Source organism: Gloeophyllum trabeum (genome assembly GCF_000344685.1).
Source record: "Gloeophyllum trabeum ATCC 11539 unplaced genomic scaffold GLOTRscaffold_00009, whole genome shotgun sequence".
In the NCBI taxonomy this organism is placed as follows: domain Eukaryota; kingdom Fungi; phylum Basidiomycota; class Agaricomycetes; order Gloeophyllales; family Gloeophyllaceae; genus Gloeophyllum; species Gloeophyllum trabeum.
This window is the reverse complement of record NW_006920418.1, coordinates 9,840-25,305: the sequence shown is the minus strand read 5'-3', so window position 1 is coordinate 25,305 and position 15,466 is coordinate 9,840. Positions and strand designations below refer to the sequence as shown.

Genomic DNA, 15,466 nt, shown 5'->3' with positions numbered 1-15,466 from the left:
GGGAACCCAGTACACGCGCGGAATCGTCATTTTGCCGAGATGCCGCTGAAATTGCCGAGGTGCCGATATCAACGCGAGCGCGTTTGAAACTCCGCGAGGCCGAGTCTGTAGTGTCTTGTAGTCGCGCAACAAAAGTTTGTAGTCTACTACAAAATTGATAACAAACGCGTCGCGTCGACGCGTCTAAGTCCGCACCTCCCCCCCCCCACCAATGTCACTGCAAACACACTCCCCTGACGATGACATCTTCCAGCGGACTGACAGACTACTGGAGGAAGTGCACCGTCTAATGCCTGGGTATCTTATCTATGTTGCAAGTCAAGTGATTCCGATGGACCTCGCCCCTCAATGTTTTGTTGAATTCTGGTCGTCTCTCTCAACCGAGGAAAAATTGGATGTCTTACGAGCTTGTGTCTTGCTATATGGTTTGACCAGCAGTACGAAATTAATTGTTCCTCGTGAATTACAACTCCGCGGTACTCTGGCAACTATACATAGCCGAAGTTCCATCGTCTATTCTGGCTGCGGTACTGGGAAAACCCTGCTTATGATCTTGCCTGCTCTACTGCGCCCGAAGTCGGTTTCTATGATTATCTCGCCATTGAAACGGTTACAGTCAAACCAGGTATCGGATATACAGGCCCTTGGCATCCGTGCCATAACCGTGAACGAAGACACCCCCAACGACAAAGGACTATGGAAGGTAGCCAGAGAGTCAGCCAAAAACTGTCCATAAAGCAGACTCATTTCATATAAGGCCATTGACGCAGGAACATATAAAGTTATCATTGTATCTCCGGAGCAGCTCGGTTCCCACCATGGACACCTCGCACGTTTTGCCGGCCTCATGCAGAAGCAGCGATTCGTCAAGAAGATCTCCCATGTCTACGTCGACGAAGCCCACCATATTTATACCGCCGGCATGAAGAAACACGGCGAACCAGCATTTCGGCCTGCCTGGGGGGCTCTCGGTAAACTCACGGCCATCCTTACTAAAGGCACTGCCATTCAGATGCTCTCGGCAACATTGCCGAAACATATCTTGGATGCCTGCCGTAGGACCTTTGCTATGCCTCCGGATATGCCCCTCTTTCGAGGACCTCTGCTACGACCGAACCTGGCCTTTGCGACGATGACACTCTCAGGCAACTTGCAAAACTTTCATAACCTGGACTTTCTGATTCCTGCTACCTATGATTCTCAACGTACTCTTGATAAGACTATCATCTTCATTGACGATAGGCTCATGACTGATGCTCTGGCAACATACATCAACAATAACTTACCTGGACCTTCGCGGAACTCTGGAATTGCGAAGCACTATCACGGCGGCGTGTCAGAACCATACCTCAAACAAGTATATGACGACTTTGCGTCACCCAATGGAACATGTCGTATCCTTGTCGCTACTTCGGGCGCCGCCACTGTGAGTCATACCCTCTATGGATTTGGATCATATTTCAATGTTGTCGTGAAGGGCTTAGACGTTTGCGGCATCCATGTGGTAATCCAATATGGACTCTGCGACAATCTCGCGGATAAACTGCAACGTGGTGGAAGGGCCGGGCGAGACGATGACACGGAGGCACTATTTTTGACTATGACAGAACCTTGGGCTCTCAACGTCAAACTTCCTCAACTAGCACCCGGATCACTCATCTCTGACTGTGGCGACAATGAAGACATGGATACACCAGCTTCACCAACAGCTGCAGGTAAGGAAGGACGGGTCGGGAAAGCTGTTATTCGGTATGTGCAGTCGAAGACGTGTCTCCGGGCATTCTGGGCCGAATACTTGGGCGATACATCTCCTATTGGTGTGTCACAAACTGGTCAGGTCTGATACTGATGAGACCCTTATACACCCTCTACGGAAGCCCTGAACTACTCGAAAAAATACTGCTGCGACCGACACGACGACAACGAGTTCGACCTCTCAAGGTTTGTTCCGGGAGAAGTATGGGCACCCTCAAAGGTGACCAAAGGCAATGCAAAACGCAAGAGGTCACCCAAGCTTCGTAGGAAGGACGAGCGGCCTTTGCTTGAAGATGACCTCCGAAAATGGCGAAGAGACATTTACAAGACCATGGACTTCGTATTTGGCCCACCTAGCGACATCCTCACGGATGATGGCATCAAGACTCTCAGCAAGACACTTCCCCAGAGTCTCCGGTATCCTGCTGACATTGTCGCAATTTTGGCCGAGGCTGCCGACTGGGCGCAGACATGGAGCAAGCTCGTTTTCGATGTGATCATAGCTTTTGACTCCGAGCAAAGACGGGCCAAACGAATCACTCTGCAAGACAAAGAAAATGAAGTTTCAAGTGACGAGGAGCCTCTTTCCAAGATGATCCACAGAACCGGTGGAGGACGAGTTCAACAAGGGACATCAGAGACGGTATTAGTTGACATGAACAATAGCTGTACATAGGGCATCATTCAGTATAATTTATTCACCCTCATTCGACCCCTCGTGCTCTAATGAAGTGTCTTCTGGGGGCAATGACATTGACAATGCCATCGCTGGTAAGCCCGAGTCATCCGGGTCATCGTCCTCGAAGCAATGCCCCGCTCGCATGTCCTCGAATTTCTTATTAAATGTGCTGATTGTGGCAATGAGCTTTGATCTCCCAGAGCTGATGATGGTAGCCTTCGCCTTCGCATTACGAGTGATATCTTCTGCTTTGGAAATGAAAACCTGTAGCTTACGTTCCTTGATTTTATTTGCGATCCTCCTCACTGCGCGGGAAGCATCGGGGGATAGATGTGTGTTGCCGCGGTACGATATCCCGAATGACATTGCAACTTGTTTCTTCGTACCGTGAATGACAGTCCCTGATGCTGATATGTCTCCCAACCGATCCCAGGACCCATGAATGCCGCGCCGGGTTGCATGTATCTAATCAGAGTGTCAGGATATGCTTCGGGTATAGAAGTGGGTGCATACCTTCTGTTGACCAATATGATGTTCAATATTCAGGTCAATTGCCTTACAGTGGCCCGCACGGCCGGAAGTATTGACTATCATGTTATCCCGCATGACATCTCTATCATAGTCTCTTCAATGAGTCAAGGCTTAATTTTAGTAGAGTGGGTGTGACCTACGCAAATTGAGGTGTCCAGATGACTTTTAGGCCGTGCAAAAAGTGTAGAATTTCGTTTGCATATTTGTTTGATCCAGCACCACGGAATGCACAGGCGAAGGTCCCCAGAACATCTTCTATACGGCCCCAATCGCCTGCTGACGTAGATGTATCCAGCTCCAACACGAGCAGGAGGTCTCGGAAAAGCAGTCTTGTATTTTCTCTAATAATGTCATCTGACTTGCAGGACTCGGGATCAGTGCACGGTTGGGCATGGTGCTAGAGTATCCTCTGAGCAATACTCTCCAGTTGCTCCTTGGATGGATTACTTGCTGCAAAGTCCGCCAGAGATGGGTAGCCACATTCAATCTCCCAAGCGTTTAGGATAAGACCACTCAAGACGTCCATCATGGCTGCAAAGAGTGTATAGAAATCGGGATGCTCTGAACCAAGCCGAGCACGTTCGAGGACAGTGAAGAAGAAGGCAAGACTGCCTTCCTGTGCCAGAGTGCTGCGATGTACATGCAACAATGCCCATATAAAGTTCATAATGAAGTGAAAGAGACCAAAACCCAGTTGAAAGACGTCAAGCCGAGTAAAAGCATTGATATCCCCACGACGCTGGAGTTTCGCACTGCGGATGCGGGCATTTGTGGATTGATCATTGATCGTTGGTATTGCAAGCTCGCAGATCGCACTGGACTCCATGTCCAGCTGCTGATAGTAGGTATGTTCAATAGACCTGACGTTGCCATCGATAGACCCTTCTTCATTCATAGTGGTGCGAAGAGGGAATTCGTTTGTCTTGTGATCCGGAGGCATGCGACGGCGAGGAGGGTGTGGAAATTTAGACTCAAAGCTTTCGCCTTCTGGCAACTTGAAAACTCCGGAGAATTTGTAGAGGCATTCTATGAGGTGAACGGTGAGTTGTTGACTGACAAATTGTTGTTGTTGCTTGGTAGGCCGGACGTGCTCCTCGTAGTCAAGCTTCTTTGCATTCCTATACCGCTCCATGATAGGAACAAGCAACATCGCGTCCCTCGAGGCATTGCGCAGTTCGTATAATATGCCAAATGTGCCACACTGTACCTTGGCGGGACCATCTTCACGTTGTTCAACGTGAATTGACGTGCTGATTTGCACATTGTCATAGCAGAAAGCATGAGGTCCACGAGCAACAAGGCGCGCGCGCTGTATACAAGCATCTGCGATGTTCTGGACCATATCGAGCGTGGAGTCGAACGAGACCGACAAACTTAATTTCTGCAATATATCGATTGTTTGACGTGAAGCGCCATTAGCCCATAGTAAGAAGCCGTGTATTGCTTGAAAGTGGAGGCTTCTCTGAGATCGATGGTGAGCCATCTGGGCTATAATTACAGAACACAGCTGGTCCTCGTGGTCATGATGGGGTTCGGACAATGGGAGGGAGCGCCACGTACCGGTCTCGAATTCTTTTTGCTGTCAGATTTCATAGCGCCAGAGAGCAATTGAAATAGAACGGGTGCCGACCGTTCCGCGAGACGAGCGACATTGTCTTCAATGGTCCATTTCTGTAACATGCTCGGAGTAATGTTGGCAATCGTGGTATTGAAGCGTTGACATATGGTCCCCGCTTCATGGCGAATGATCTTTGAGACGAGATCAATGGCATGCGGCTGCATCCAGTCGGTGAGTGCTCGTCTTCCATTCGGATCTGCCATCACTAGATCTAATAGCGCGTGTAGACGAGGTTCGTAGTTCTCTCGACCGTACAGGTAGCTTCTATATCTGTCGTATTCATTATTGCTGTCCTGCAAGACAGCCGCGAACAGGTCCCATAGAGAAAGGCGACCTTGGCGAAGGGTATCCAGTGCAAGTTGCATCCATTCTCGCGGTGATGTACGTTTATTCGTTTTCAGAGGGACCGCATCGTGGTCATCCTGAGAAGGGGGTGAGCTGTTACTGCGAGCTTCACCCGAGTCTGGTAGAGGTGGACATCGATGATCGGAGTCAATTATGGCAGGCCCTGTGAACATGTCTGGAAAGTCTGTCTTTGAGTCTTTGTCTAGTGGTTCTGGCATTGTCACTCCGGAAGGTACCATGGGTGCCGGAGGTTCGGAACATCTGACATCTGCTGAAGACGGGTACTGTAGACCCGGAGGAATACTGTAAGTCTGGTGGAACGGTGGATACAAAGGAGCCTGATATGACCCCACAGGAGGATGATACAACGGTACCCTTGGTGGAAAGTGATAATAGGTTGGTGCGGGAGTCATGTAAAACTGAGGCGGAGGGTATCCATAATATACCGGAGGTACAGGGAGCCTGCTTGCTCCATGATACTGCGGCGTTGCGGAGATTCGTTGTGGATTCACGGGTGGGGTATACCCACTTTGCATGGCAACTGCAGCAGCTGCTGGTCGTCGTATATTCGCAGAAACTGCGCTAGGCATAACTCTCTAGTGACACTACAGCGGGGACTACAAACAGTTTCTAATGAGATCTGCGGATCTTGAAAGTTCGATCTCAGTTTCATATATGTGATCTCAGCTCCAAAATCGCCCTCGGGATCTCGGCAAAATGACGATTCCGCGCGTGTACTGGGTTCCCACGCCAAATCGACCAGCCTCTCTATCACGATTCTGCCTCATTCGTGATAGAGAGGGTGGTCACGAGCCTATTCAAGTACCGGCACTGCCGATTTAGAGTCACTTGTGCTATGTTATCTAAGCGGTCTTCTGCACCAAGCAAGTACTGTGTTAGCCATTGCTAAGGCTTCAGCCGACTTTTGGCCCAGCGCTACCTGCTTACCAGTAAGTCACCTACCCACAGACCTGCATTCTTTGATTGCATCCCCCACTTATCGCAGTGACCCTGGCACTACATCCCGTGAATGCGGAGGTGGTCAACTTCGATCGATCAGTTTTTCCCGGAGCCTAGTCTGTAGGATCATTGAAGACATAGTCTCTCATCGTCGCCTCAGCCGTCGACTCGTTATATCCCCGGAAATGATGCTCGGTCTCATGATTGGACGAAGTAGTACCATACCATACCTTATAATCATTCTCATACTACTAGGTGAACCATTACATGGGCCCAACGAGATATTTGCTGGATGTCTTGCTGCCTGGGTATTTGTCGAAGCAACTGCCGCCCTCCGTGACTCCGGAGGTAAAGAGAACTGATCTGGCGACTCAGGGTGAGAACATCAGGGGCGGTATCTCGTTCTCTTCTTTACTGATGATGGTAAGGCTCCGTCTATTCTTCGGTCGATGCTTGATTGGACGTGGCTAGCCGTAGTGGGATAAATACCCCTGATACAGTTCCCGTGTCTTGTTCGCTCTGTAGACCCAGGTCGCAGACACGATGACAGGTATCGAACCATAGGCTGCACTTCACTCGAAGCCGTTTCTCAGGGAATATAATTAACTGGCAGCAGCTTCAATCTCGCGTCCATCGTATCCTCTTCTCAGTTGGCCGGTTGACGAATCGTCTTCATCGCTTCCACAGACTTATACATAGCTTTCCACTGATGGTTGTAGGGAAGACGAAGTGCCATATAATGGCATGCACATGTGCAGCACCCCTCGCTCATCTTCGTGAAGCATGCCCTTTCCGCCGGATAAAGCGTACCTTGTGGGCTTCGCTGTGGAAGCCGTCCTCTACGGTGAGCTATCCCCGACCGGTTCATCCCAGCATCTGAACAGACTTGCATTAAGGGCTGTACGGGCCTCTCTTTGTTCTGTCAATTGTATTTCTGGGATGGCGACGCAAAACTACCAAGGTCAACTGGGTAATGCTGGGCTCGAGCTGCGTGCTGTTCGTCAGCGCGACGATCCACTTTGCCATGACCTTCAGCAACGCGGTTTCGATATTCGTAAGTATTCAAGTCTTTATAAACGAAAATGTTGAGCGTAGGCTTGTTGAACATTTCCACGTTGTAAGATAACACGCCGCGATGAACCCGGCGGGCCGCCACGTCTCCTCCAACTCCCGTACTACGAGCTTAGGTCTATTACCACGATGTATGTTTGTGATATCCTGGGAGATATCGTACTAGTAAGTCCTCAGAATTGCTGGTTTGGGGAACGGTCCCACTCAGTCGATATGTTAGCTGTACAGGTGTTGGTTGGTGTGGGAGAAGAAGATCCTACCGATGATCCTGCCGCTGCTGTCAATCATTGCGCTTCTCGGTGAGGACTCTGTGCATGCTCTCCACTATACGATATTTAAAATGCATGTCAGTAATATCCATCATGGGCTCCGTCCAACTAAGCCACGAAGCCCTCTCCCGCGGCGCCTTCACCACTGCCCTCGGTACGGTGTCCGAAATCTCCCTCTTCCTCTCCCTCGGGACGAACGTCCTCATTACGCTCCTCCTCGCCGGGCGGATATACTACCTCGCCTGGAAGCTCCACCGCGGCTTCCCGAAGTCGCAAAGGAAGAAGTACATGAGCACCGTGGGCATCATCGTCGAGTCGGGCGCGCTCTTCCTCGCGGCGCAGGTCACGCTCGTGGCCATTTTCGCCGTGCACAGCTCCGCAGTGTGGATCCTCATCAACTCGGTCGCCCAGCTCTACGTAGGTCCGGTCCTTCCTCTCCGTGTAGGTTTCGCTGATCCAGAGGGTGCCGACAGTGCATTGCACCTACGCTCATTATCGTGCGCGTCGGCTTTGGGTGGTCTAACGGGACGCGGAGCGAGCAAGAGCGGGGGTCGACTCGCACTAGGGCCTCTAGCATGCAGGTCTCTACCGCCCTGCGGCCGCCGGCCCTACTTGAGGGCCAGCCATCCACGCCGACACTGGAAGATGGTCCATACGATGGCGGAAGCAAAGACGATCGGAGGCGCGTCGACGGCGAGGTCTTCGTTCTGAAGCCCGTTGACGCTGCGGTGTAGGGACGGGCAGGGCCTCGCGCATCGCGAGCGGTGTCCGTGCATTCGATCCTGTAGACGTGCGGTTTGCCCGGCGTAGCTCGCATACCCGGTTTCAGCCGTGCGGTTTCGCGTTTCGTGTGATCCGAGCCCTATGTATGCGTGCGCTACATGATCGAGTGATTGTTCGCATTCGCGGACCCCCTGTACGTCGGTGTGCAGATGTTTGGTGGCGTAGTTCTCCAGGAGACCTAAGGCACGATGGATAGCGCTGGAAGCGTGTCGACTCCCCGCTACTGGAAGCAAAAGCATAAAAGACCACGATACTCATGCAAGCGAGGCCTTAAACTGAGTTTCTCCGACGTCTCGGCGATTGTACGCATGCGTCTCGAGCAGGCAGACAGTGTCGGCGCACTTCTTGACGAGTAGCATGCAATCCATCGTGCGACTTTATCCCGCAATGCGGGTAAGATGACCAGTATTAATAAGAGCGCACAAGATGCCAGGTACTCGCCTCTATCGATGCCAGGCTTATCCACATTGTGGACAGCGACATTGCCGCGTCTCCCAGCGCGCCGGCGGGGATTAGCAGTGTTTTTCGAGACGCTTTTAGCGAAGCTGCTGGGTACGCGCGCGACTTTCGAGATCGCGTCTGCGATGGCCTGATTAGTGAATGGTACTAGTGCGAGCTGTAGTTGACCGGTCTGTGTCTCGAGCACATCGTGGGTCGCCTGCAGCAGCTCCTCCTCTTCCTGGATGCTCGTACCATTTCCAGTTCAAGAGTGTGTGTCATGCGCATTGCATGTCATATCGGGCGTACTGGTTCGTTGCGGGGAGTTGTTGGTGCGGTCGGGGGGCGGCCCGGCGTACGCTGATCCGCGCGACGTACCGGGCACACCGCGCCAGGGCAGACGCGGAGGATGTCGTCGAGACGTCGGCGTCTCCACGGAGTCGAAACCCCGTCTCCCAAGTGCGGAGGAGGGCAGGGTTCTGTCGTCCTCCTCATGGCGACCCCGCGCTGCTGATGGACCACCTCGACGGCCGAGGTATCTCTCCGCGTCACGTCGGTCGCGGCCGTCCACGCCCAGGGGGTACGCGCCCAGCGCCCGGCCGAGGTGGCGGGTGAAGTTGTCGAGCGTACGGCCGGGGCCGGTGCGGTTGGACGCTCGCGGTCTACACCGGGAGCGCGCAACTGCAGCAAGTCGATGGGGCGCTCCGAGGCGACGACCGTGTCTAGGCTGTTTTGGAGGGATGCATCATAGAGAGCCCGCCGGTTGGGGTGATAGAGTTACAGGAGGCAGCATAGGACCTTGTACTTGGTGATCCGGCCGTGAATATTGACATACATGGCTTCCAAGCGTATGCATGGGGAGACGCGCACTGCCCTGGCCATGGCGTGAACCTGTGCGATATGTATTGCTGTGCAGTGGCGAGAGACCCGAGCCCGGTTCGCATCGATATTGCCGACGTCGTATACGTATGATAGCAGCCCGAGGCCTGTGGTATGTCAAGGGCAAGTCACAAGATGCCATCACCAACAGTACGCTGCATCATCATGAGAGAATCAAGCCTCCAAAGTGATCGGCCGAATCAGTGTACAGTAGACATCATTTACTGGACTTGTGATGGGGCAGTTGCGTGTCTCGTCTTCAAAGCAGCTCTGCTCGGAAACTCATCCCATCTGCCGGGCCTACATGAGTGCGATAGTGCATGTACTGGTGTGATGGGCTTGCGCGGTGTAGAGTGAGACGCAGCATGGCAGAGAAACATGCGCACCAAAATAACTCAAGGTCGTGCTCGGTCTTGAGATATTCCAGCGAGCTCCATTCACAGGAGCGTTTAGACTCGTTGCATTTGGCTCCAAGTAACAGACGAACCTGTGGCCGTTTCCTTTCTCGACAAGGCATGCCGGCCGGCACTGGCGGAGTTCGAACCATGGCTGGGAGCGGGAGCGTCGCCTCGCACCCGATTGAATCAAGTCGCGATCTGTCCATCGAACCAGCTGGCCACATTTGGCAGCGCGTCCGGAACGCTGTCTGCTCTTCTCGGCGCACAAAGATCCATCGCAATCACCCTCGCCGAAAACGAAAATGAATCATCCCACCCCGTCTATTCCTATTACGACCACTCCCGCCCCCAGGCGCTCAGCGCGCCTCAGGGCGACGACGACGACGACTCCACTGTCTCCCGCATCGACGAAGACCAAACCGTCCAAGACGGCCCCGAGCCATGCCACCGACCGCGTCTCGACGAGGCGCCGCGCGTCGACACGTGCCACACCAACCCCGACGACGAGCGTGAACGACAACGCCGCCACACGCCCGAAGAACAAGAAGCGCCGCGTAAGCATCCGTGTCCTCATCCCGCTGTCAACCGTCTCCTCAGCACCGCTCTTCTCCTTTGTGGCGTGCAGGTCCCGCCATGCGACGACGGCTGCGGTTCGACTGAGAGGGGAGACGCGTCGGGGTCATCGTGCGTTTCGTTTTTTGTAACTCATCGCTCTACGGTCGGGGCTGACAACGACTAGCGACGCCACCGTCGGTGTCGACTCTCCCGATGGCGCGACCGTCCAGACGGCCATCCCCGTCCTCCCCGACCCGCACGCCCCAGCCACGCCTCCCGCGAACGAGCGCGAAAGCGACGATGCGCGGGTACCCCACGCCCACGACGTACAGGAACCCCAGTGCCACGACGCACAAGTGCCCCAAGCCGACGACGTACCGGCACCGCAGCCCGACGACGTCCAGGCACCCCTGTGCCACGACGCACAAGCACCCCTGCTCGCCGCCGTACCAACACCCCAGCCCGCCGCCGTACCAACACCCCAGCCTTCCCCCGAACCAATCCCAGCATCCCAATACCGCGCGAACAAGCGGCGGCGCGCGCCCGAGCAGCAAGCACCCCGCGGGCACAAGCGCAGGCGCCTCCTGGCGCCCTCCGAGCGCGTGAGTCCCCCCGCCCCGCCCCGCCTGCTTTCGGGTCGTGTTGTGTTGTGGCTGATGTTGATTTCGTGGGTGTAGTTCGAGTTCGAGTTCGAGGTCGAGGTCGAGGTGCCCCAGCTGCGGCGGAGCGGTGCCCGCGACGACGCAGATCCCCTGACCGAGGACGACGCGGCGCCCGTACCCGGCGGCGTCGACGCTGGGCTGGGACGAGGCGGGGGCGTGGAGGTTGGGCGGGTAGACGACAGCCCGGAAACTGGATTCGGAGACGACCACAGCCTGGACACTGGGCCGGTAGAAATCCCCATCCCGCAGACCGACCTCGTCAAAGTCCCCATCCCGGAAACCGACCTCGAAGACGACGCCAGCCCGGAGACCGACCTCGTAGACGCCCACCCGGAAATTGGTTTCGTAGACGACGCCAGCCTGGACACTGGGCTGGTAGAGATCCCCATCCCGGAGACTGACCTCGTAGCAATCCCCATCCTCGTTGAAGTCCCCAGCCCGGAGGCCGACCTCGTAGAAGTCCCTATCCCGGAAACCGACCTCGTAGAAATCCCCATCCCTATCCCGGAAACCGACCTCGTAGAAGTTCCCATCCCCGCGCCGGCGCGCGCGCACCGCCGGGAGGCGCCGCTGTGGAAGAGCGTGTGTCGCGAGCGGGTGGGGGTTGTGTGAGTTTTTTTTTCGCGTTTTTTTGGGCTGCGGTTTCGTTTTTGTTTTGATCCGTTTGGCTTCTTCTTTCCCTGTGATTGGCTGTTCGAACGCGAGCGCGCTGACGGTTTGAACCAACAGGGCCGCGCGGTACGGGTACGCGACGATCCAGGCGGTGGTCGCCGCGCAGGCACGGGCGTTCTCGCGGCCTGCCTCGCCGTCGCCGTCCTCCGGGTCGATGTTCCCTCTGGCGCGCGCGGATACCGCGGGTGATCGGGAGTTTAGGAATTACACCGCGGAGTCGATGTTCGAGGGAGCAGGGGAGGAGGGGGACGGGGACGGGGACGGGGAGACGAGTACGGACGAGGAGACGGACGAAGACGAAGACGAAGACGAAGACGCGGAGGGGGATTGGAATATGGATATGGATATGGATGTGCCCGCGCCCGCGAGCAGCAACTTCGACCTGAACCTCCCGCTGAGCTGCGCGCTGCCCGCGGCGTGCATCCGCCTCCCGCGGCTGGGCGCGATCCGCGTGCGGGGCGCGTGGGAGGAGGCGGGGTGTGTGGGGCGGGGGACGCCGGTGGATCGGGTGCGGAGGGGGGAGTGGGGGATCTGCGGCGGAGGGGGCGGGGGTGAGGAGGGAGGGGGGGTGAGGGAGGGGGGCTTGGATGGGGACGGAGACGGGGATGGGAGATTGATGGGCTTGGATGGGGAGGGGGAGGGGGAGGGCGGGTGGCTCGATCCGAGTTTGCGGGCGTACCCCAGTTCGGGGACGTTTGGCCTGGACGCGGGGGCGGGGGGCGGCGCGGGGTGGGAGGCGTGGGCGCTTGTGGGGGAGAGCGCGTTGAGTCGGGCGCTGGGGTAGGGCTGTGGATGGACGGGGCTTGGGTGTGGCGCGCTGGTGTGGTTGTGTCTTTGTTTGCTGTTTTGTTGGGTGATGTCTGGTGTGTATATAAGGGATTGTGTTTGTGCGCTTTGCTTGATATTATGTACTCGCGTGTGGGATTGTTGGTGGTGTGCTGCTACGTATACGTGTCTCTCGGTGGGTGTCATATTATGCTGAATGGGAACTGCATTTCGGGAGAAGGGTGTGTACACGCGGTGAGTAGACTACGTATGGACCATCGCATCGGGGCATGTGCAAGTGTACAGTCCCGGACAAGCAAAGGCAACAAATTGATTTCTGACCGAACGAGATTTTTTGGCGGGAAACCGACTTCCGATTTGGACTCAGGGAGGCTGGAAACATCCAAAAATGAGGTCCCCTTATTTTCCCCACGATCTTTTGATATGGCCAAAATTTTGGGCCATTTCAACGACATTCTACACGGTTACCGGACCTCCCAAGGTCACGCCCTGAGCATTTGGGGACCTGTAAACCCTTGCATGGAGCTGCATCTAGGCTTTCAAAGACTTCGGACCTCCTTCTGAGGCCGCCCACTGGCAAGGAAGTTCAAATCTATGGCACATGTTACCTTGATTTACATATTTGGCCCGCACTTATGAGAGCTATTATGGCATATCGGCTGGTCCAATTATTAGATTTAAGCCGGAATCAGACTCAGCTCATTGAAAGGAGTTGATTGGCATATTTTCCGCATTTTTCCCGATTTGTTTTGTATATGGCCAAAATTTTGGCCCATCCCGACCCATTATTGAAGGCTACAGGGGTTTTATGGGAAATCGGCTCGTGCCAATCTCTTCTTTAGAGTGTAAATCACTCGGTTCTGCAATATAATTGGGGTTCCCACGGCTGCTGGACCTCAGGAAATCCGGTCACCGAATTTGTTGTCTTTGGTTGTCCGGGACTGTACATACAGTGTGAGGCGCTCAGAACCGACCACTCGGCAATAGGCGAGCCGCGGATCCTATCACAGTCGTGAGAAAAGACTTTCAGGTCCCAAAAACTGGACCAATCGATTCCTTTTCGAACCGTCTGATTATTTTCTCGAAATTGTTACTTTTACAGTGCCTTGCATAAGAAACTGAACATCGCATTTCCACGCGCGTTGTTCGTTCGCGCCAAATATACCCTTTTCGGGTAGGTCCGGAAGGCCTCCCGCGGGACCGCTTGCTGGGCAGGGACTGGAGGACACCCCGAGAGGGCTCAAAAGGCTTCAGAGAATGCATGAGATGTATATTCTACAACTACACTAAGAGCTGTAAATCATTATACTCTGCCCCCAGCTGTATGCCTAGCTACCCTCCCTCTTGATGGGTCTTTGCCGCACATTTGCCGATACCCGAAAAGGGTATATTTGGTGCGAACAAACAACGCGCGCGGAAATGCGATGTTCAGTTTCTTATGCAAGGCACTGTAAGAATTTACCCCATCACATATTTGAATTTGGGTCGGAGATGTAGCGGAGCTACCATAAAGGGAATCTTTGTAATCACGGCCAGGTCAGCCGAGCCACGTGCTTAGCCAGGGTTAGGGTGAAGACACCACTTGCTTTGGATGTATGGGACACTCCCTATCTCAGTAATTCCATCGGAGACTCCCATTTCACCATTATGAAACCATATTGAGTGATCAGGAAGCAGCTGGCTCCCAAATACATGAGGTTAGGTTTGGCAACCCCACACTGGGTACACCACCCTTATTGAGCATGCACAAAACTTTGAAAATAACCGGTCAAAGGTCAAACATTTTTCATGATTGTCCATTGCACAGTCAGTGAAACAAATTAGAATAATACTACTTTTGAGTGCGCAAAAATTCAATTGTGACACAGGATATGATCTTTGTTCTGCACTGGTCATTGAACTTTCATTTGTTTTGAAAGGCAACACTATGAACAAATTTTGACCTTTGTCCAGTTCCTTTCACACTTTCTCGGTGGCTCAATATGGGTATTGTACCCCACCCCGGGGCCTCCCGGCTTCTTCAAATCTTAGTATCCGAAGCCATCTACCTCCTATGGGTCCTTAGGTGCGAACGCGTTATCCAACAACGAACCCATTCCCCCAAAGCTATTGCCTCACGTTGGTCCAGAGCAATAAACCGTCACCTTAGCATTGATCACGTCGTCGCCTGTAAACTGAAACGCTCTGAGAAGGAAGTCAAAAAGGTAGTTCGGACCTGGACGCCCGTCCTCGCAAATACAGACCAACTTGATCAATTCTGGGCAGCCCGCCCTGAGGTTTTAGTAGGTATTAGGGCACCGCGGACTCCCACTCAACGGAAGCTCCAAGCGTTCCATCGAGCCCTACACTTCCCGGTACCCACCGGGGGTCGTGCGTAAATGCATTTTCCCTCGGACCAAACGGTATTACCGTTTGCTATAGTAGACTAAGTAGAGCTGGACCTATTGTCGGTAGCTACTTAATCATATTACTTGTCCAAAAAAAAAATATGGGTATTGTACCCAGTGCCATATTTGAATGCTTATGTAATCACCCAAAAAATTGAAAATGCAGGACACCTGACCCTCCCAAAGAACAAGGCTTATAAGAGTGGATGATCGAGCAGCGCGTCCACTCTTATATGACTCAAAATGTGTTTCTCCTAACTCCGGCGGAAGCACCGGGAACACCAGCGGCCTTGTAGGATATAGAGTAGGGAGCCTCCAGGAGACTCCGGCGGTAGCACCGGCCCCAGCGGTAGCATCACGTCGTGGACCAGTGGACGAAAATAGACAGCTGCCTAAAAGGGATTGATGGCGCCCTCCGCCGTAATGACATCATATTGCCGCCGCGCCCGATGCTGGTCGTTGTTGTTCCCGACGACGTCGGCAATAGGTAGCGTATAGTTCCTCAAATAAAATCGTATAAAATGCAATAAATTCTAGATATAATCTACAGCTTAGAGTATGTATGCTGGTGATACAAATAAGGTATGCATATGACACAGTCCCTTGGTATCTATGTGTGCCAGGGGTATACATCCTGGAAAAAGGGAAATTTTCGATTTAGAGCTAGCCCTGAGAGGA

General features: G+C 53.8%; 5 protein-coding genes across 5 annotated transcripts; 3 read left to right on the top strand and 2 right to left on the bottom strand.

Moving 5' to 3' along the window:
* Positions 1 to 331: 331 nt before the first annotated feature.
* On the top strand, positions 332 to 2,431 carry GLOTRDRAFT_44698 (P-loop containing nucleoside triphosphate hydrolase protein; the record flags this gene model as incomplete). Its single annotated transcript, XM_007869069.1, has 4 exons — positions 332 to 703; positions 758 to 1,402; positions 1,478 to 1,817; positions 1,878 to 2,431. The coding sequence occupies 4 exons, from the start codon at positions 332 to 334 to the stop codon at positions 2,429 to 2,431; spliced, it is 1,911 nt and encodes a 636-aa protein (XP_007867260.1).
* Positions 2,432 to 3,101: 670 nt separating this feature from the next.
* GLOTRDRAFT_43985 (uncharacterized protein) lies at positions 3,102 to 3,320 on the bottom strand (the record flags this gene model as incomplete). The annotated part of the gene is made up of 1 exon (XM_007869014.1): positions 3,102 to 3,320. A coding segment is annotated over one exon (219 nt), but the record flags the coding sequence as incomplete, so codon positions are not given.
* A 42-nt stretch (positions 3,321 to 3,362) lies between these two features.
* Positions 3,363 to 4,466, bottom strand: GLOTRDRAFT_44200 (uncharacterized protein; the record flags this gene model as incomplete). The annotated part of the gene is made up of 2 exons (XM_007869031.1): positions 3,363 to 3,717; positions 3,787 to 4,466. Coding segments are annotated over 2 exons (1,035 nt in total), but the record flags the coding sequence as incomplete, so codon positions are not given.
* A 2,942-nt stretch (positions 4,467 to 7,408) lies between these two features.
* GLOTRDRAFT_19473 (uncharacterized protein) lies at positions 7,409 to 7,749 on the top strand (the record flags this gene model as incomplete). The annotated part of the gene is made up of 2 exons (XM_007868977.1): positions 7,409 to 7,645; positions 7,702 to 7,749. Coding segments are annotated over 2 exons (285 nt in total), but the record flags the coding sequence as incomplete, so codon positions are not given.
* Positions 7,750 to 8,740: 991 nt separating this feature from the next.
* Positions 8,741 to 11,804, top strand: GLOTRDRAFT_121863 (uncharacterized protein; the record flags this gene model as incomplete). Its single annotated transcript, XM_007869072.1, has 6 exons — positions 8,741 to 9,029; positions 9,428 to 9,478; positions 9,804 to 10,410; positions 10,466 to 10,883; positions 10,959 to 11,525; positions 11,673 to 11,804. 6 exons carry the CDS (start codon positions 8,741 to 8,743, stop codon positions 11,802 to 11,804), a joined length of 2,064 nt encoding a protein of 687 aa, XP_007867263.1.
* Between the last annotated feature and the right edge of the window lie 3,662 nt (positions 11,805 to 15,466).